General features: G+C 33.6%; 1 protein-coding gene across 44 annotated transcripts in view; it reads left to right on the top strand.

Annotated features, from left to right (window-relative positions):
* Positions 1–22515, top strand: part of DMD (dystrophin) — a 1121556-nt gene that overhangs the window by 514588 nt on the left and 584453 nt on the right. For all 44 annotated transcript variants that reach the window (XM_085549559.1, XM_085549432.1, XM_085549489.1 and 41 more), the window contains 5 exons: positions 3239–3349; positions 6187–6360; positions 8044–8199; positions 14334–14504; positions 20907–21086. In XM_085549559.1, the coding sequence (XP_085405685.1) occupies positions 3239–3349; positions 6187–6360; positions 8044–8199; positions 14334–14504; positions 20907–21086 (792 nt within the window). The remainder of the gene's footprint in view (positions 1–3238; positions 3350–6186; positions 6361–8043; positions 8200–14333; positions 14505–20906; positions 21087–22515) is intronic.

A 22515-nucleotide genomic window follows, 5' to 3' on the forward strand; every position in this document is an offset into this window, starting at 1 on the left:
TTGTCCCACAGCCAAATACTACTGGGGGGAAATGGCAACACGGTCAGTTAGAACATGCAAGTAAATTTTAAGTGAGATTACTTTGAAATGGTCAAGCAAATACTCTTAATAAGTTTGCATTTTCCTTCTGGTTTCCTTCCTTCTATACCTGTCGAGAAAATGTATAGAATTATAAATAACCTGGAAGACTAGAAGTTAACTTCAAAATTGCTATGCTATGTGACTCTAAATTTCCCATTGTTTATGAAGTAACCCCTCATCTTCAGTACTCTTAGATGGCTTTTGTACTAAATTATGTGGCCTAGGAATTGTTACTAAATTATTGGAGAATTGACAACATTATTGCTTATGTTATAATGTGCACATTAATGTGCCTGTACTTCAGTTTTTACAGCTCACATAAGTGGAACAAAATCAGCTTTTTGTATTCCTTTAGAAATGGTTTGTTGAGCATCTGGAGTAAAATTGTCCATCTAATTCTCATTTTTACTTGTTCATTGTTTGTTCTATCATTTAAAAAAAAAAAAAAAAAAAAAAGCAGGAAAATTGAAAACAGATGTTCTAAAATAATTGTGCTTTCTAGCATGCCTGTGGAGTTTAAAATCATTGTAAAATAAGGTGTCTTGTTCATAGATTATTTTATTTATATTCAGAGCTGAACATATGCACCCCTGAAAATCTTGCTTTATCTCCCTTAGAAATATAAGTTTTCCTGTCTTTTGAATTAAAATGTAGGTAACTGTACATGTTTTTAAATATGTGCAGGTATTTATGTGTGTGAGTGTGTGTGAAGAAATATATATATATATATATAAATCAGGACTGTGTTTTTTGCTTCATTTGGAAAATGATTCTAATTTATTTGCTCTTAACTTACATTAGTGTAAAAATGGGATTAAGCAACATATTTTTCCACACTGAATCCTAAGCTCTGTTGGTTAGCAGTTGAACTTCTGAAATTATTTTCTCCTTCCTTGAAAAGTGAACATTGTAAATAATTTTTACAAGTAATAGGATGCAAAGTAACATTCATTATTATTATTATTATTATTATTATTGTTGTTGTTGTTGTTATTGAATATGTATAGGTTTAATTTCTCATCTGGTTTTTATATATCTCCACTATGTAGGAGAAACTTGATATAAAAGTATGCTTTTTTTGTTTATTTAAACCCCTATACACTATCATTTTTCAATTCATATATGCCTCGGATGCATCTGGTTTATGTACATCTGCAAATACAGAATTGACAGTGATCACAGGCTGAGTCAAAGGAATTAATTCAGAACTTCAACAACTGATGCAACATAAAACTCAATCACCCTAAATTAGCAAACTTTGTCATTGGATAGTTTCAGCTCATTGCCTTTGCAGAACTTGCTTTTATTCTTGAGATTTTGTTGTCTGATGTAGTATTCACCTGATGATATTATACCTACTTTGGGGAAAAGCAGCATAGAGGCTGCTGTCTTTTTCTCTTTCATGTCTTTCATTTTAAGATGCAAGTGGAACCTAATTAAAAAATACTTAATTAACAAGTGCACAAACTTAATGCAAATATTGAAGATCTTTGAAGTTCATTTGAGAGGTTCTTTAAAATCCATAAGGGAAAAGGGAATAAACAATCAAGTTTACACAAGTAAATATTCTGAGTTGTTCAATTAGTGAGCGGCTCTGCTGACTGGTGACAGAATAGGCACATCTCCTGTGAAGCTTCTGCTGGCACAGCTCTCTTGTGGAGTTGAAAGCAGCTGATTTGTATACGGCATCTTACAATAGAGTCTACACAGTTGGAATGGGAGTCTTTCAGTCAATTATGCTGATTTCTGGGCAGAGGTCGGTTTTTCCAGGCTAAAAGATATAGCAAACTGATCAGCAGTATGTGTTGTATTTATAAAGAGAATATGGCTGAAGTTACATTTTAAAAAAACAAACAAAAAAAAAATAAATAAACTGTTAAAGAAGCTTTAGGTATCTCCTTGTCTCCTTCAAGAATTCAGAATAATGTAGAACTTTGATAGGAAGAATAATCTTTGTTTGTGCTGATCAGCAGTTAATCTGAGGCAGGTAGTTCCACTTTTTAAATGAAATGATCAATTTATTAATCTGACAGAAGAAAAAAAAAAAAAAAAAGGATTATTCGAAGTTAAATATGTACTACTCAACTTTTTGGGGTCAGGTTCAAATATAAATTCCACGTGCTTCTTACACCACCATGTGGTTCTGTGCATTTAATACTTGAGAGTCACTACTACCCAACAGTTTCTCCTTACTGATTCACTAACGATGCTGTATTCAGATACAACAATCTACAACAATATGCAGACAAATCAGTTGAGACTCCTCAGGCTGTAATGATTTAAAAAAGAAAAAGAAAAATTTAAAAGCTGGAGTGAGGTTAAACCTAAAACAATATCACAGATTTGTTTGCGTGCTTCATCTGATTTCATTATCTCCACTGCAATCGCTTTCATCTCTCTAAGTATCCTGAGAAAATACAAGGAAAAAAATCATTGTAGGAACTTGCTAGTTGCTGATATCTTTTCAGGTACCCTGTAACTGACAAGAAAAAATAAATCTGAACTGAAAATATTAAATTTATGTGAGAAAGTACTTTCAAGATTATTATTGGTAGCTTTGTTATTAACTTCTGGTGGGGAAAGAGAATCTTCACATTGTGCTGCTGTTTAGTCTGAGAGATGACTTTTCCTGGTACTGTGGGAAAGAAAGAAAATTTAATTATGTCATTTCTTACCTGAATGTGACAAGTAACTTGTCTGTTGTTGTCCCTGTAGACATAACTACAGTGCAGCATGGAAAATGAGTGGACACTGTGTTTCTCAGGAAAACAAAAGTACCATACTTTGTCTTTCCAATAAACTCATTGAATAATTTCATTTCAGTAGCGTTAAGTAGTACACAATTTTATTTTTTTTTTCCTTCAGAAGAAAGAAATCTATATTTTTGCCTGCACTTTAATTAAAATTGTCTGAGTAATATTATATCATCTTTGCCACGTCAGTGAGCTGTAGGTTTGTGTAGGCGATTGTGATCCAGGGAAACTAAACTGAATAGTGTAAAGTGAAGAAGTAATTTATTGAAAAAATTCCTCTATTTATGCAGTATACAGCATAGTATTTTTAAAAAATATGCTTCAAAGTCAACTACTCCAAATAATGTCAACAAGACAAACATTTTCTTGAAACACTTCTGACTATATTATTTGTTCTTCAATAGAAAATACAGTCTGAATTAACAAGCCATGAGATTAGTTTGGAAGAAATGAAGAAACGAAACCGAGGCAAAGAATCTGCAAAAAGAGTTCTTTCCCAAATCGATGTGGCACAGGTATGCATATTTTATTTCCAACGTTTTTCCTTCAATCACACAAACAGACAACCTTAGTAATATTGTTTCTATACTGTGAAATATTCTTAAGGTGTTTCTTATGCTTTAGCTATTCCTTTCTAAACAGGAAATCAGAAAGAAGCCTATTTTTTCCATTACAGTTGGTAACAGTTCTAGGACAGAACTGCTTAACTAACTTATGTGAACATCCTTCCAATATCACATTGCTAATTCCTAGTGATATTTTGACATTATTGAATACAGTAAAACTTAAAAGAATGGAAAATCTCTAAAAACATTTTAAACCTGTAGTTTTTGTTATGAAAAGAGAATGAATCTTGTGCTTCTAAAGAGGATGTTTTTCTCAGAAGAAACAATAAGCAATACTGACTTAGTCTCAGTCTTGCATTTTTCTCCCTTCAGTTGTTGCTGCACTCTTAAAGTAGGCTAGACATGTTTATTTGAACATTGAGCATGGTATGAAATAAATAAGTTAAACTAGCGATACATCTTAAGAATTTAAATAATTCATTTTACTTCTGACTAAAGTTCCTTTTAGTCCAGTACTGTGCCATCAGTACTAGCCAAAAGACAGTGGTAATTAAATATTTACTGATGTTCCCCCAGTGATATACAGTTTGGAAATTTCTGAGTTAGAGGTATTTGAAAATTTCTGTCTGATGACTTTATGATCTGTTGTAAACTGCTGGAATTCTTTTGTTTACTTGAATGCTGTATGACTCTGTCCTTCATTTTGTTCATAGAACCATAGAATGGCTTGAGTTGGAAGGGATCTTAATGATATTCTTGTTCCCACCCCCTGCTGTGGGCAAGCTTCCCAACAACTTCATCTTGTGTTTCCTTTATAGAAGTGTAACTTGATGTCACCTTCTTTGTCAATTTCAAGAAACAGATAGTATGCACTTACAGTTCTCTGTTTTGCATTCCTCTTTTCTTACTGACCCTCAGATGTCTCTTTTCCAGACTAACCAGTATGTTTAGACCACAGTGAGACATTGAGACATATAGTTCTGATTGCTTTGTCATTCTTCTTTATTCATTTTCTATGTACAGGTTTTTTTTAGAGATGAGTGGTTCAAAACTGCACAGTGTTTGAACGCAGTATAGCTTTATGCAGCAGCTGTTATACTGTGACAAGTATTTTCTCTTTTGTTTTTTATGTTCCAAATCAGTCCAGATACCCACTTTGCTTTTTTGCCTTCTTTTAGATGTTCAACTGATATTTCCTTAAAACTGTTGGACATAATAACTATATAATTTAACAATCATAGATATCCCTATAGCTTGAGTGAGAGTTCTATAGATGATATAGATCCCAGTCCCAGTTACATAAAAAGCATAATTTTTTGTTTGTTTGTTTGTTTTATTACAGATCTGCTGTGCTGTGCAATCTTCAGTGATTTTCTCTACCACAAATAACATATTTCTCTCTGTTTTCTAGGTCATGCTTACTATATTGTTCACCATAAATAGTAACAGATAGTGATGGGGCATTGCAGGCTTCCCACATGACTTCATCAAGCTGAAGTATCACAAGAAGATGAAAAACTAATTAAGTATGAATCTAGTGTATGCAAACACTCTGTAAAAATGTGAGACCATTCATTCCAAATCTTTCTTTCCTATTTCGATCCATTTGTTCACTTATTTATTTAGGGAAATACTTCCTTTTCTAGCCCATTAGATCTCAGTTTAATTAAGAATGTTTAATAAGCAGTGTAGATGGAAAGACATGTTGGAAATCTGAGTTTCCTGTAGTACCCATTATTGTCTTCCACTAATACAAGAGTGTGATTTTTGACCCCTTCACAGAATTCTAACCAATTAGGAGAAACAGTATTTCCCTTTCCAAAAAAATTATGCTCATTTTTACAAATGCTATGTTTCTATTTAAATTCTAATTCTGTTCCATATTACAATTCTTTTCAAGTTTGTATAGTACGGAAAATAAAAGTGTTAGTATAAAGTGTCCAAAATTTGAAGACAAAATATTGAAAGTGTGTTTGCAAATGCTGAATTCTTATTTAATTATCCTTTTCCCAATGACCTGCTATTTTTCAAATAGTAGATAAACTTATGTTACTAGTAATTTGCCCTATTTTTCTAAAGATAAACAGGTTCTTGTAGGTAATTAAGATGTGCTTTCTTTGTTTAATTTCTCATTATTTTCCCTTCCCCTGATGACTGCATAAGCAAACGATATAACTTATTGACAAAGACAACCAACTCTGAAAATTTTGAAAGTAGAAGCTACACTTGTAGATTTTTTTTGCCTTCAGACTAATTTCTTTTTATTCTAGGTTATGTTTTTTTTTGTTGTTGTTTTAGTGTAAATCATTTTCATACTTTAATTTTTGTGCTAGACCTACTTACTTTCAAGAAACTTTACTTGGGTTTATTTGGGGGTTTATTAGAGATACACTAATAGCAAGAAGGAGCAACATGGTCAAGAGTTGATAAGCATCCACTCTGGATCTCTTTGTATTATGCTCAAGCCATTAAACCTATATTTTCTCCTCACCTCCAACATTATACAAATTGGAAAATATGAAAACCTTCCCTTTCTTCAGTCCAGCATATGGGCTCCTTTGTCATTGGCTATGCTACGTCCAGTACCCTAGATAATGCAAGACGTTTCTTTTCCTGTGGAAACCAAGATTCTCTGCTGCTGGTATTTTTCCCAAAAGATTTGAGATGTTTAAATTAAAAACTGTGCTGATTGACCATGGATTCTGAGCATCATGGAATGGAGCCAAGAATTGTCTTCAATGTTGATGTCATTTCACGTCTGCTACTCACACCTCTTTATTTTTCAGAAAAAGCTGCAGGATGTCTCTGTGAAGTTTCGCTTGTTTCAGAAACCAGCTAATTTTGAACAGCGTCTACAAGAATGCAAAAGAATTTTAGATGAAGTGAAGTTGCAAGTGCCCAAGTTGGAGACGAAGAGTGTTGAGCAGGAAGTAGTACAATCACATTTGGACCACTGCATGGTAAATACATAAAATGTTATTTTACTGTCTATTCTATCCTCCAAATATAAAGTATTTGTTGTGATTGTTTCAGTATATCTTTGTGAGAGATATTAAGAATCTGAGAAAAAAGTTAAGAGGAAAGTTATTTAACAAAAGTTATAGGAGCCACTTTAGGCAATGGACACTTTTCAGGGGGGCTGGAGAGCGAAGCTCAGAAGTGTATGGGCAGAGCTAAGGAATACAGAATGCTGCATGGAAATAAGGATGAGAAAAGAAGTATCCATCACAAAACTGAAAAAAATATCAAAATATTTGCACTGAAGTGAACTTATGAACAATGGCTATGGACTTTCACTATATTAAAATACAATTCAGAGACATTTTCTAATCCCCCCTTCCAGTACTGGATATGTGTTTCTCTTTCTGGGTGGGCTGTATTTCCCTCAACGTGCTACTATCATGAAACTGTGTAATATAACTGGGGGTGTTGCAATACACTGTATTTATTCTAGTTGGCAAACATACAGAAAGCCACTGGTTACTCCCAGTACAGCTTTCAAGACTTGTCTTGCTGTGACTTTCTTATGGTACAGAAGTAAAAGACCTAAATATGTCATATTTCTAATAGTTTTATACATCTCTCATTAAATAAAAATCAGTGGCTACATTTTTTCCTGATTAGTAATGAAGAAATGTGAATGAATCACGTTAATTCCCCTTTGTCATTGGCAGGAAGTTGAACTTACTGTTGACAAAAATAAAATGGAGATTTTAACAGCAAATATAAGAGCAATCATGTTGCAGTGTTATGGTTTCTTGTGGTTTTTTTTTGTTTGTTTGTTTTGTGTGTGTGTGTGTTTTGTTTGTTTGTTTGTTTGTTTTCTCATGCTTCAGCATTCCTGAATTTTTCTCTTTTATAATAAGCATGGAACAAGTTGGTGCTGTTTCATTATTTACTGGGCTTTTCTTAAATGCAATTGTCCTTGAGTTCATAATTTTATCAGAACTACATGGTATTTAGAAGCCCTGTACTAATAGTTTCACTCAGCAGTTAGCTTTTTCAGCCCCATAACTTTCATGCTCTAAGGACATGTTTATAGAACATCTTTCCCTACAACAAATCTCATAATATTAATTTTTAAAAATGTAGTCATATTATCCACATTCAGGCCACATGCTCTGCTGCCCTATGGGCTTTTGCATCATGGCTGCACATAGGGATCTACTCAGCATTGTGTCTGTGGGCTACAAGTGGACTGCCCTCCCCATGGGCCTCTGCTGGGCTGCAGGGTGTTTCTGCTCCATAACTGGAGAACCTCATATTCCTTCTGTATTCACGCTGGTGGATGCTGGGTCAGTACTAATAATGACAGGTTGTTCTGAATCTTGCAATTTAATTTCTGGAAAAAATTAGAAAAAGTGGTGGATTTTTCTCGTAAACTTCTATATACACTTTATACATACACACACACTCAGGGTGAGTTTTCTCCACCCTTAGGTCATGTACATGACATCTACTGTGCACTCTCAGCTCTTCTAGTTTTCAAATGGAAGTGAATGGTGTTCAGTCATGTGTAGTGATGTTTTTGTGCAGCAAACAAAATGAAGAATTCTAGTGTGTCTTTGTATTATCTTCAATAGTCTTTTCATTTTTACTTATTTTAATAGGGGTGTTTCTCTTTCATATTTCTATTTGATTAGAAATTATATAAAAGCCTGAGTGAGGTGAAGTCCGAAGTGGAAACGGTGATAAAAACTGGGAGGCAGATTGTTCAAAAGCAGCAGACAGAGAACCCAAAAGAACTGGATGAAAGGCTTACAGCTTTGAAGTTGCAATATAATGAATTGGGTGCGAAGGTAAGCTGTATGATTTGTAATACAAAATCATATTCTTTTTATAACTGGAAAAAGTGAAGAATAAGCTTGGTATGTTCAGTTAATGTTTTTTTTACTGGTTGCTTTCAATGTCTTCACATTCTTAATGGTGTAGAGAGAATAGAGATAAAGGCAGTCGTCAGAATGGCAATTCTGTTCTCCTGTTAAGAAAGAACGAAAGAACGAAAGAAAGAACGAAAGAAAGAACGAAAGAAAGAACGAAAGAAAGAAAGAAAGAAAGAAAGAAAGAAAGAAAGAAAGAAAGAAAGAAAGAAAGAAAGAAAGAAAGAAAGAAAGAAAGAAAGAAAAGAAGGAAGAAAGGAAGAAAGGAAGAAAGGAAGAAAGGGAAAGAAAGGAAGAAAGGAAGAAAGGAAGAAAGGAAGAAAGGAAGAAAGGAAGAAAGGAAGAAAGGAAGAAAGGAAGAAAGGAAGAAAGGAAGAAAGGAAGAAAGGAAGAAAGGAAGAAAGGAAGAAAGGAAGAAAGAAAGAAAGAAAGAAAGAAAGAAAGAAAGAAAGAAAGAAAGAAAGAAAGAAAGAAAGAAAGAAAGAAAGGAAGAAAGGAAGAAAGGAAGAAAGGAAGAAAGGAAGAAAGGAAGAAAGGAAGAAAGGAAGAAAGGAAGAAAGAAAGGAAGAAAGAAAGGAAGAAAGAAAGGAAGAAAGAAAGGAAGAAAGAAAGGAAGAAAGAAAGGAAGAAAGAAAGGAAGAAAGAAAGGAAGAAAGAAAGGAAGAAAGAAAGAAAGAAAGAAAGAAAGAAAGAAAGAAAGAAAGAAAGAAAGAAAGAAAGAAAGAAAGAAAGAAAGAAAGAAAGAAAGAAAGAAAGAAAGAAAGAAAGAAAGAAAAAGAAAGAAAAGTACCTTCTGAAGAATCAGACAATTGCTTTGTTAAAGTTTAAAATTATACTTCCTTATACATTTTACTCTTTTTTTTTTTTTTTTTCTCCTATTTTGTTCCCTAGTTTATTTTGTTTTAGCCAGAAGGGGGTCTTGTTTCCTTATAATGTATCAAACAACCACTACCTTCAAAACACTTCAAGTCAGAAAAGTACTCAGGATTTCTTTGTCATTTTTTTCACTTTTTTTCTCCCCTGAAGAACTACTTGACAAAAGAGAGAATTCTACTTCTCATTTCCTTTTGCCTCTAGTTGTACAGATCATTATGTATTTTGTTTCTATTTGTTGCTGTCCAAAAATCTATTCACCAAAAGTTCTTGCTATTGCAGCTTTCCCCAGGAGGCATTTGTGTACCTCTCCGCTTTGCTTCATCTGCACTCTTGACTTTAACTAAACATAACATTCAGTTCTTGTCATAACTGTTTCCTGGTTTAAATCTGTAAAACCCTGACTTTCCTAGTTGCTGTATCCTAGTATATAAACCACACAGAATCTTGTTCATTGAGTGTGTGGAATAGCTGTCTCACTGTATTACATTTCAGAAATGAGCAAGATTTGTTTTTATTTTTATTTTTTAAATTTTTTTATTTGACATTCTCTGTTACATAGGTACCCTCAGATTTCTTCCTTTTGGACAACAGTGCCTTTAAGTTCTTTAATCAGGAATGCATTAATGAGTATTAATGTATTAACAATTCAAATTGAATTATTTAGGAAAGTCTTTAAAAATAGTCTGATATTTATACGGTGCTCTGTTTGACCACTTAATATTTCTTAGTGTATAGTTAGGAGGACTACATGACTACTTTTCCAGTATTCTCTTATTTCAGCTTCTCTTACAGAATGTATATATATATAGAGAGAGAGAGAGAGACCTCTAAATGTTATAGTACTTTACTTTATGATGCTAATTAATTGTAATATTATATGTTATTTATATGTAACCAACCTCATAGAACCTGTTGCTAATAATATCCTGAGCACTGCTTTTCCTTGTGTAAAATTTTCATTTATATATCATCTATTTCTATATCAATTCATACACAGTTTAGAAGCTGCTATTCTTCCTAAAAGGACAGTGTTTTCATTATAACAAAGATTCCCTCAGATTTAAATAAACAAATGAAATGACAGGCTGCTAACTACTATTAACAAGAACAGGTCTAAATAAAGAAAGAAATTTGTGTCAGTTCCTAAAGGCTTTTTATTCTGGTTCTGCATTATCTATGGAAGAGGTTGCCTGCTAGTGAGGTACAGTCCTCTATAAGAACTGCTGATCTTTGAAGAGGAGTTGTGGCATTAACCTAAGGAAAATGTAATACAAAACAGTCAACCACTGTCTTGAATTAAAACAGTTCTCTGCCATTCTTTAAAACACAGGTATTAAGCGACATCAGTATTTTGAGTGTAAAGAAGAATGAAAAGTCTGCTTCATTAAGGTGTGGATAGCTATCATTTAAGAATAGATGATACATTTGTTTTTTCCATTATTTTAGAATGGACTGTAGCATTTTTTTCTTCATTATATTTAAGATAATTGCAGCCGACAGGTGCCATTATTAGAGGGGACCTGTTAACTAATGAAGTGATAAAAATGTGCCATTAGAAGGCCATTAGTGATCTAATAGAGCAATACCTCTAATTAATGTCTTTCAAAAATATGTAGTGCTTTGTTTACCATTATTGCCCTGGATTTAATTTTTTACATTTACTTTCACTCATAATGGTAGTTAATGCTTTTAGAGGGTCACAAAGGCTTAGAATTAGTGAACTGAACTGATCACTTAGCCATGTTCATTCCTTATTGATTGTGCTGATTTTGGAGAACCACAGCTTTTCTTTTTGTGAAAAACCTGATAGTAGTAATAACTGATAGTATGTCTCAGGACTAAACTCGGTAGTTTCAAGGGAAAAACACTCTTCTTCACACTTAGACAATATTTCCAGTTCTTAATAACCACATTCTTAGGGATGTAAAATGGGTTTAATTTAAATCTACTGAGGTTTTGTGCTCTCAAGAAGTCAGGAAAATTACAATCTTTTCTAATAGTTTTATACATCTCTCAGTAGAGGTTTTCTATATTTTTTAGATACATTTACTGTACACTGAAGCTAGAAATTCCCTTATAGAAGGAGAAAGTTATATTTTTGTTTACTTCTTTTCTTATTATAGTATGAACATATGGATATAAATTCCTATCAATGCCTCTGGTAGTATATGACCTTAAATCTCTTTTACTTCTATAAAGGAGTTTTGTCTACTCAGAACATCACCCTTCATTTTTAGCTGAATATGCTCTGAAAGTGTGATGAATAATTTTGAAAATTCAATAGTGGCCTCAGTGTACATAAGTTTGAGATGAAATTACAGGAAACTAAAATGTGATTTGAATATCATGGAACAGAGACTGCATTTATGAAGAGCATTCCATGTCTACGCTTGCATTCCCTCGTGCATATTATCTCTCTGTAACAGACATATACATGCATATGTACACATGAACAGCTGTTACAACTTAAGTAGTTTGTTAGTTGTGAGTAAATGTTGCATATGGTCTGTAACATCTTTACAGCAAATCTCTTTGTGATAATTCAGCAGATTAGAGAATCTCTAAAGCAAAGTGGCAGTAATATTTTTCTTGCTGCTCTACTAAAGGTGTTGCTGCTGTACAGACCACCACTTGGAAGGTGAGATGATTCCTCCTCACAGTCCACTGCTATACAGGATTTTGTCTATTCAACTTCAGCTGTATTGCTAAAAGGTTTTAAAATACCTTTCATTTTGCTTTGGTTATCTACTCCTCCCATTTTTATTTACTACAGCTAATGATTCTTGCAAGTAAAGTATTTAACATAGCTCAGACAGTTTTAAAATATAGAAAAGGTTTATGGAGTATAAATATTATGTTTGGTATCACTGTAGGAAACAAGGCCTTGAGAGGGCACTGTTTCCTACTTTTCTTCAGAAATACAGCTTTATGTTTTAAGTAAAAAATGTAACTAATACAATTGTTACTTCCAGATATATACAGTGTAGATGGGAATAGTGTTATATTATTGACAGAATATCCAGCATTTAGAGATATATAGAGTAACACAGTTTTTTGGGTTTTTTTTGAGCTTGGACAGGTACCAATAATTTAATTTTATGGTATATAAATTTATATATATACCAAATGATTTATATATATACCAAATTTATATATTTATACCAAATGGTTATGGTTTCTCTTACACAGGCAATCACACAATGGGTAGTGCACTTTGCATTATATTTCTGCAAAGTACATGCAAATAGTTATTTAATGTAATTGTTAATATTCCTCAGAAGAGGTGAAAAGCATACGTGGACTTCAGGCTCCTCTTATTTGAATCTTTCTGCAGCTAAAAAGCTGAGTATTATTGTCTTTCTTAGGGATTACCTTTTGGCCTGACTAAATTCTGAGGTCTCATTTGATGAATGTGGTATATGAGAAAGTACTTAAAGTATATTCAGGGAAGAAAAGTTCTGAAGTTTCAGTAGTAATCCTCCACAGAATAATAATACACAACCAAGGACAATTTGTTGTTTATTCCCTGAGTAAATACAATGTTTACTCTAGTAGACCAAAAGACAACCTATTGCCTTTAAAAACTTAAACTGTCCTTTGCTAGGACTAGGAAACAATTTAATCCCTATGCCACTAGTTCTATTCAAGCAATTTTAAAGGACCATCTAATTTTACTTAGATATTGGTACCATTTTTGGATATCTGTTACTACTGTGGACAATGCTGCCAGCATTTATATTCTTGAATAGAATAGGTCTTATAATAGATGGGGAGAAAAGATAATGGGATTTTTAACCTCAAAGTCCTGGTTACATGAACAACAGAAAGTCCTACTCAAAATATGTGAAAAATTCATTTCCATTTATAAGATTAGACAAATATAGGATCTTGAAGTGGTAGTAAGCGACTAAAATACTGACATAACTTAGAAGTTCCAGTTATTATATAACCAAAATAAAAATTAAACTTAAAATTTATGTTTAAAAAAGTTAAATAAAAATCAGTAGCTACAATTTTTCCTGATTAGTAATAAGATATGTGAAATAATTAGACATTTATTGTTAATATTTGTGATCCACTGCACAGATTTGATCTGCCTTCAGTTATTAGCAATTTTTAAATTTCTACAGCGCATAATGTTATTCATATTTTCAAATTAGCAGTTTCCAAATGTCCTATTGTACTGCAGGTTTCCACGTGAGACTTCTTCACTTACTCTTATGCCTGCTTTCCTTAGTATTCAGAAACTTATTTATCTTCCCGAATGTACTGAGGGGCTTGCAGGGAAAATTATATTCCCCTTATCCTTCAAGATGCTTACCAAAATGTAATACAGAACAGTCACAACAAACATTCAGCTTTTCTTGCAGGGGTTCCCTGTAGTGTGCATAAAACAACTTAAGAAACAGAACGTGTATTGTCCATATTACTTCACATCCAAAATATTCAGCATATGAAAATCCTAACTGAGGACCTGTGATGACAAAGTTGTTAATGTGGGGAGTTGGAAGATTGGAAGGTGCAAGTGCAGTAGTGACTTAAGTAGGTCAGGTTGGAAAGTTTACTGTAAAGCACAGAAGTGCTGCTGGTAAGTCTGTAGTAAAGATTCACAGGTAAGAGACTGGCAGTCACATTCATGGGATGTGCCCTGGGACTTGAGCTAGTAACAGTTTTATGGGAAATGTGAACAAGAGCTGGTTCTCTAAGGAAACTAGAAATGACAAAACAAACTGGGGATAAGGAGGTTGAAATTAAAAGAAGATTATGACAGAAGATGGAGGACAATTGAACAGAAGCTTGGGATAACAGTCTACAAGCTGCACTTCCTTTAATAATGGTGTAATATGGCTTACTTATAGTAAATGCTTATGTAACTCTGTAGAAATGTATGTTCACCTTTCTCTTCTTGGTTTATATGGAACTAAGAAACATTATCTTTAGTTAGCACTGAACTAAACTGCACGTGAATACTTGAAGATTTTTTTTCTTTTTTTAATTGGTATTTTCATGCTAGCTGCAAAAATAAACACTTTGAGAACTTATTAAAACTGTATATATTATAAGTGCAATTTGCCTCGAAGAATTTTAAGTTAAGCTTTCATACAAAAGTGGCAGCCAGAATATACTAAAAAAAATCATCAAACCACAGTTAAGAAACACGTGTTTTATTTCTACAGGTGACAGAAAAAAAGCAAGAGTTAGAGAAATGCTTGAAATTGTCCCGGAAGCTACGAAAAGAAATTAATTCTCTGACAGAATGGCTTGCAGCAACAGATGTGGAACTGACAAAGAGATCAGCTGTGCAAGGGATGCCTAGCAATTTGGATGCTGAAATTGCTTGGGGCAAGGTAACAATGTAACGCACACTGTACCTTTATACATCTCAGTTTATGCATATTAAAGAAGGCTTGGTAAAGGGAATAACAATTCTAGTTTTAATCGGCAGAATTTTACAACTGCTATGTTACTATCACAAACACTAATGCTCAAAAAAGTTTTAAGCATCTTAATCTCCCTACATGTATATATATACTTGCACAATTCTGTTTCACACTGAAATAATCTTCCCTGAAATGAGTTTGAAGTAGAATTTTATTTTTCAAAGAGTATTTTGAATTTTCCATCCAGTATCCATGTAAATAGTGATCCCTTCTCTCTCATCCCATTTTACTTAAAAAGTTAAAGAATAAAAGTAAAAGAATTCCAGAAGATAAAAGAAGGGTGTCAGAAATCAGTAGGGTCCATGTGTTCATGTAGCAGCCAAGAGGAAGAATATTTGGTTCCTTATCCATTTTGTTTTGTCGCTCATTCATTTTTACTCCGAGGGCTTTATATATCAATAATACCTTACTTTGAACTCTTAGTTTAGGTGAAAATGCAAATCCCAAAATGAAATTTTCCTCAAATTTAATACATGTGCCACTAAATAGATAATAATCTTACAGAATCACAAAGGGACGTAAGAGCTAAATCAAGCTGCATATCTCTGTGGAATACTAAGACAGCACAGTATCATTTGACGCTAGGTAATTTGGTTTATATTCTGTATACGTAAGGAAAATCCATTCTGACTGAGATCATAAGCAAACCAAACCATCATTATATATACATACCAAAAGATGTGCTTTTGAGGAAACCACACTCATCATAATTCAAAGCTTCAAACTTTCAAAGAATTATGTGCAGCCAGGGACGTTTTGATTAAGTACCGTTACATGATTCCAAAGCAATACAGCAAAAAACTGTAAAACTGTTTTCTTGTGTGTGAAAAATTAGCGCTTCAGCTCCACTTAATAGGAAAAGTCCTTTCAACAACTTACTGGTTTCAACACGCAATATAGATATGGCCATGAATAATGTGCAGTCAATTTTATGACTTCCATAAAAGACTGTAGTTGATTCAGACACTGGAGTACAATTTGCTTTGTGTTTCTTATGTTTTGTTTTGGTTTTTTTTTGTGTGTGTGTGTTTCTTTTATGTTTTGTTTTTAACTGCCCCTTTCAAGTTTCTGAGTTTAGTGCCTTTAACCTTGAAATACACTGATGATTTATGAAACAGGTACCAAGAAAAAGAAAATGCTAGAAGTTTTTCGTGAGGTATGGAATATATATATATATTTTTTTATCCTCAGTCTACAAGTGACCGTGTTTTAAAAGTAGTGTCCAAAAGCATGCTAAGATCACTCCTTAGTATCTTGCAGTTACTTTTTTGACTATTACTGCTTTGACTTTCAAACAAAAGCCTTGTACCCATTGCTGTTTGCTGTTTTCCCCCTTTCACTTACTGCCATTAAAGTTTTACAGTTTTTCTCATCACTTCTGCATGATATTTTAATCTTGTCACACATTATAAGGTCACAGTTGTTTAAGAGATATATTAAATAATCATATCAATTTAATGTCCCCTAACTGTGTTGCTAATTAGTTCTTTAGTGTAATTAGTATGCAATTTACACAGTGACACAGTGAACAAAGCAAACAAACAAACAAACAAACAAAAAATCATTTAGTATTGCTGAACTATGAGATACAGTTCTCCAAAAACAGGAATGCAAACTGTATGTTCCTAGGTACATTTCCAGGAAACTAATTCAGATGGATTTAACATAGCACTAGCTCAAATGAAAAGACTTGTCTTTGAAATCATTTAACCATTAGATGTATTTCTTCAGATATTGCGTAATTTGAACGTAAAGTTTGATGAATTGCACAGTTGCATAGTGGGAAGTTCTTGTTACATTTTAATGTTATTATGAAAAGTGCATATTTTATCTTATAACAATAATAATTAATAATAATAATAATAATAATAATAATAATAATGTAACAAAAGCTATTTAAAATGAGAAATTTTAACATGAAAAAATATATCAAGCAGATGAACATACTAGTCCTAAAAATGCTAAAGTATTATGAATTCTCATGAGGAAATTATGTCTAAAGGATTGCAAAAATATAAAACTGGTAACAAGTGCATTTTGGCTTCAGCTCCAGAATAACTCTCTCATTTGGGTCTGGCCTCATGTACTGCCTCAGCTCTTCTGCTTCAGTTAGTTGATGATTAAAATAAGGATAAACAACTTTGTATGAAAACAACTCTTCTTGAAGTATATATTTACTGCATATCTTTCATAAATCCTTTTTCAGGATTGATTCCCTTTAGGGGAATATAAATCAATATTCCTGTAAATACAAGCACATTATTAGTTTTGAACTATCCAACAGACTGGTAGCAGATGCAGGCCTTCCAGATACACATGTACATGATGAAATTGTGTGATATAATTATATTTTTGCACAAACGATCTGTTCCCACTGTAGCAGGAAGTGTTGTATGGTACATGAACACTTTAAAATCATTTTGAGGAATTCACATCCAAGTATGCCACTGCTAGTCCTATGTGGATTTCAGTGTAGCATGGTACATAATAGTATATCAATAATTCAGTCCCCAGTACCACGTCATTACAGTATCTGATTAGTGTCACAGCTTTGGGCTTTGGACTTCCTGAGTAAGTGCACTACTGAGAAGATTAACCAATCTAACCAAATGCAATGGGAGATTAATTAGGCCCAGCAGATTGCCATTGTTTTGAAAGTATGCTGAAAACTAGCATGGAAAATGGAAACAGAGTCAGGAAAACTCAGTAGTGTGAATGAACTGAAATTGGATGTGTGCTGCAGTCATTGCAACTGAGCAGAGAACACATAATCTTTTTTCTTTACAGCACAAGGATACAGTTATGTTTATTACGTAACTTATTTCTAATGAGTTTTCAATACCCAACTATTTTAAAGCATGCAGAAAACTCTCGGTTTCAAAGATAATTATAGAGGTTAGAGGTAAAAAATGTGAATATGAGAATGTTGTCTTCAAGGTATAAACATCCAGAAGCAAAAAGGAGCAGGAGATATCAGTAATGAAAAATAATAGTCTTTACATGAAGGGAATTGTGTGTATCTAGAATTTGTCTAAGGATAGAATAAAAACTTGCCTTCTTAGTTATTTGAAATGAGAAATGTAATGAAGGCTGTAAGTTGTGTCTTTTTACTCAACAGAGACAAGATAAAACTTTCCACTTGAATTCAGTTCTGTTATAATAGATAAGAATAATGACACATGAGTAGAAAAATAGTCATTAAATATTGTATATTAAAAATCCATTTATAATTAGAATACTGAGTTAGTGTATGCGTTTATCACAAAAGACATTAATCATTGTGGGGCTTATTTGTCTTTTAGTCAGAAGCTGGTATGATATGATTTTGATTGCCAGAAAATCATGTTCTCAATAAGGAAATGCCAGATGGTAGCACGAGGAAAGATTCTCTATCGCTCCCTATCAGCAGTGTAATTTTACCATTGCTATATTATACTTCAGCTGGAGAACGTAATACTAGTGAGTGTAAAGCTGACTTGAAGTACTCAGAAATACATTAGCTAACACATTCAGCAACATATTTCCTGTCAGTAAAATCAGTGAAATAAAATGATCTGTAAATTGTTTGAACTGATTCATTGTCAGTGGTCAGGATGTAATAAGAAATAAAAGATGCTCTGTGAATAAACAAGTAAATGTGTATCAGCCCCTGGGGAGGCCATGATGTCAGTTTCTCAGTTTCTGATTAATTGTGTAATCTCACCCAGGAGAACTCAACAACCAGGGTTCTCTCTTTTACAGAGATTTAAATTATTAAGATTACTTTAGAGTAATTCACAAAATACAGGCTGTGTGGAGCCATATGTAGCTTTTTCTTCTATCTTTTCTTGATTCTGAATTTTTGAATCTACATATCTAAATTAATAGAAAAAAAAATGGTATCCTTATTACTTAGCCACATTTGTGGTTTGTGGGGGGGGGGTGGGGAGGGGGTGGAGAACAAACAAAGAAACAAGAACAAAAAAACAGTTTAATCTGATACATAGCAGTCTTACTCTGTCGCTCAGAAAACCTCTTCATCATATTATCAGAAAAAAAAGAACAACCCACATTCCTATGTGGCTTTATTTTTCAATCATCAGTTGTTCCTAGTTAGTCTTTGCTAATGTAAAGGAGGTTATGATTTTTGTTTCCTGATCAATGTCAATAGCATAACCAAAGCCAAACAGCTGTAGTAGTTGTTGCTAAATGCAAGGATAAAGAGTATCCCACACTAGAGTTGAATCAGAAAGAGAGATGTGAACCTTGTTTAAAGTGTACATGGCTGCACAGACAGCTACATTTATTTATACAAACAGTGATTCATCCTGTAATTATGTGGGTCCATACGTAAAATAAAGGTACTACTGTATACAACTTAAAACCTCTCCTTATGAATTCTTACTAAAGTTTATCTTCATATCTTGCAACACTGCAAAGGATCCTACATATTCCTGAATTTCAAGTCATCTGATTTTTCTATTCCTAAAGTAAAACTTTTATTTTACTTTGTAGTTTCTTTCCTGAGGCTTCAATGGTAGGGACTTGTGTAGAGAAGCTTAGCTGGTCATATCTGCAACCTTCTCCCTTTCCTCCTTTTGGCTTTATCAGGATGCAGACTAGAAGCTGGTCACCTGAGGCATACCATACATGCAGGCATTTAGCATGGGAGATGGATCTGTGTGTCTGTTTTCAATTTCCTGTGTTGTGGGAACCCAGATGCCATTTCCCTAGGAAATGTCCAGGTGCTGGGCATTCAGTGGTGATGTAACTTCCCCGTTTCAATTAAGGCATGCTGCCAGTATTTGTGAAATCTGTATTCAGAAATCTTGATCAAATAATTTTTGCTGTGTTATCCTGGACCAAATATCCATAAATGTTACTTCAGAAAACCATAAGTAAAAAGAGTTTCTTCCAATGAAAGTCTTCAAAGTTCTATTTAACAGGAATTGCCAAGCAGTTTGAATGGGGGGGGGGGGGGGAGGGGGGGAATCAGGCCCAGCCAGTGTGGTTTCATGAAAGGCAAGTTGCTTCACCAACCTGATCTTCTATGATCAGTGACCTGTTTGGTGGATGAAGGAATGTCTGTTGAAAAATTAATATAAGCTTTATTACTCTATGTACATTATCAATATTATGTATTTAATGAGAGCTGCACCAAAAGTAGTACCTTTTCTGTTATTCTGTAGGCTCATTACATCAGAGGCTGATGCTAGTGGTATGGCAGTAGGTATTGAGCCTTCCCATCATTATTCCATTCAATTTTATTGGCAACATGGTAGCAGAGAGGCAGTATGATACAGTGGCATTTGACATGCAAATGCCTATGAAGCACAGTTGTGGAATTAAATTTCTCCATCCTGAAAAAAACCTGCACCTGTTGACATTCATTGATGCTTGCTGTACATTTTTGGAGGCCAACCAATAGTTGTGAGCACAGTGAGGCAGGGCAAAGGGTGGTGCATTTCAGCAGTGACAAAGTGACAGTATGTCACCTCTGCTAATGCAGATTTTTACAGGCACGATGTGCAGGTACATAATTTCTGGCAAAAATGCATAGCAAGAGGCAGTGACTGTGGAAAATAGTGTTTTTTTCGCTGAGAATTTGATCAGTCAAACAGTGTTGTTGTGTTATTTGTATCTGTTGTCATTTCCATGTAAATAAATAGGAGACGTTACTTTCAGAACATCCTACATATATGTGGTTTCTAGATGATATGGGTAGTATTTTAATATTTTAGATCACTGAGTAGAATCCCAGGTGAGTGGAATGAAAAGATGCATTTCTACAGTTTGGAAACAAGACAATTGACAGTACAGAACATGGTTTCTGCTGAAAAAAAAAGATTGCATTGGCAAATACCAAAGCAATGCTGAAATCCTTCATAAGACAAGTTTTGGTAGAGTTCCATAAGCTTTGAGATGTTATTATAATGCTTTCTTATTGTCCTATTCATTATGTGCAATTTCATAGCTATGTCATTTTATTACATGCAAAGTAGATATCTCTAGGTAAATATTGTTAAACATAGTTTTGGTTTGGTTTGTTTTTTTTTAATAATAAAGTATTAAAACTATATTTTGAACACTGTAGTGAGAGCTAATTCATTATTTATAAGAAGAATTTGTTTACTAAATATAAGAAAATGAAGAACACAATTTTATCAGAGCGAAAACCAAACAATTTATGTTATACTTATTTCCCCAATTATAGGAAGCAAGAGGATGAACCTTGTGGCCGTTTGATTATCTTTGTGTGGAGAGTGCTTAATTTACTTTTTTTTTTTTTTTTTTTTTTTTTTTTTTTTTTTTAAATTCTGCTGATTGTAGGAAACACAGAAGGAGATTGAGAAACGCCAAGTCCAGCTTAAGAATATCTGTGATTTAGGAGAGAATTTGAAGACAGTACTGAAAGGAAAGGAAAGTCTAGTGGAAGATAAACTCAGCCTACTGAACAGTAATTGGATCGCAGTAACTTCACGTGCCGAGGAATGGTTAAATCTGTTAATGGTAAGAAAAATGCCTTTGTGCCCACAAGAGAAATGATGCACAGGTGTGGGTGCTCATTCTCATGGGATTGCTTTTTCTGGTGCCACAGAGTATGTTTTTCTAATTCATTGAAAATCAATCACATTGTTTATTTTGTTGTATACATATTATGTATATATATTAGTATTTCCCATTCTTAGCTGCCATAGTAGTTTCTGGGCCTTTTTTTTTTTTTTTTTTTTTTTTTTCTTCCCTAAGACCTAGACTACTTGAATATGAATCAAGTAAAGGAAATTACCAGTATTGGTACTGACTTTGTGTTTGTCTACATTAGCATTTTTGTTTGCCATAGAAATGCAACCTGGAAGTCACCACTTGCATGTTGTTTTGGTCCTCAGAATGGATGTGAATTAAATTCATTTCAGAGGAAAGTGAATTAGAAGCTCGGTTCAGGACTACTTACGTCATGTGCTGAAAAATGATGATGTGGTCTTTCAGAACTGTGTGGTCGTCCTCTGGGCAATTTTGTGGTGCAAGTTTTGATGAGGATAGTTTGTTAAGGGACCCAGAATAAACCTCATAAAAAGTAAATTCCTGAAACACATCTAATTTAAAATAAGAATTCCCTGCTGCTTAGAACTACTGGCAGTCATAAAACTTTATTCTCTCCTTCGTGTTGTCCCAAAGAGTTGACAAAAGCAAAGAAGGAATATCATAGCCACCATACAGTGGCTGAGCACATAAGCAAATCTTCTATGATGTTTCTCTTCCTGTTGAAATCAGAATCCAATTTGAAGCCAGAGAAACTGAAGTAGTTCTCAGAGATACATTAGACTTAACTTTTCAGAGCTTGATGTTTTAGAGCTCTACTAGAGACCATTATCTTAAGAATGCTTCTGTAACAGATATGCAGAATCAGTACAGGGCTTCTTCATCTACAGGAAGCATCCAAGTGCAGACATCTATTTGTGTCTGCCCACTCTGAAAGACTGAAGCATTTGGTCCAGCATGGTGTAGGTGCTCAGCTTCAATGTAGAACTGATTATAATAAATATATATTGAAGTTTATAGGTTGCTGTGGTTATGTAATTGGTAATGTTATGTAGCAGTATTGCAGTTTCTGAAAAAAAAAAAAACCAACACAATACTTCTAGTGACTAAGAGGTACAGCTCAATTAAACATTACTGGTTGCTACTGTCACACTTCTTAAATGTCCATATTCCTATAGGTGAACTGTATGTACTTATTAGCTCACTATAATTTTGAGGTGGGTATGCATACATCTCATTCTGTCTCATCAGAAAAGACAAAACATTTATAAATAAACAACAGCAACAACAAAATTTTTATTAGAGTATCAACAACAGTGGCTTTTTAAAAAGTAAAATTTGAAAGCAGATAAGCTGGGTGAAATGTACATGAAAATTTTATATATGTAACTCACTTTCT

This window comes from Coturnix japonica, chromosome 1, assembly GCF_054131305.1.
Source record: "Coturnix japonica strain WE chromosome 1, WE-NBRP24, whole genome shotgun sequence".
Taxonomy (NCBI): Eukaryota; Metazoa; Chordata; class Aves; order Galliformes; family Phasianidae; genus Coturnix; species Coturnix japonica.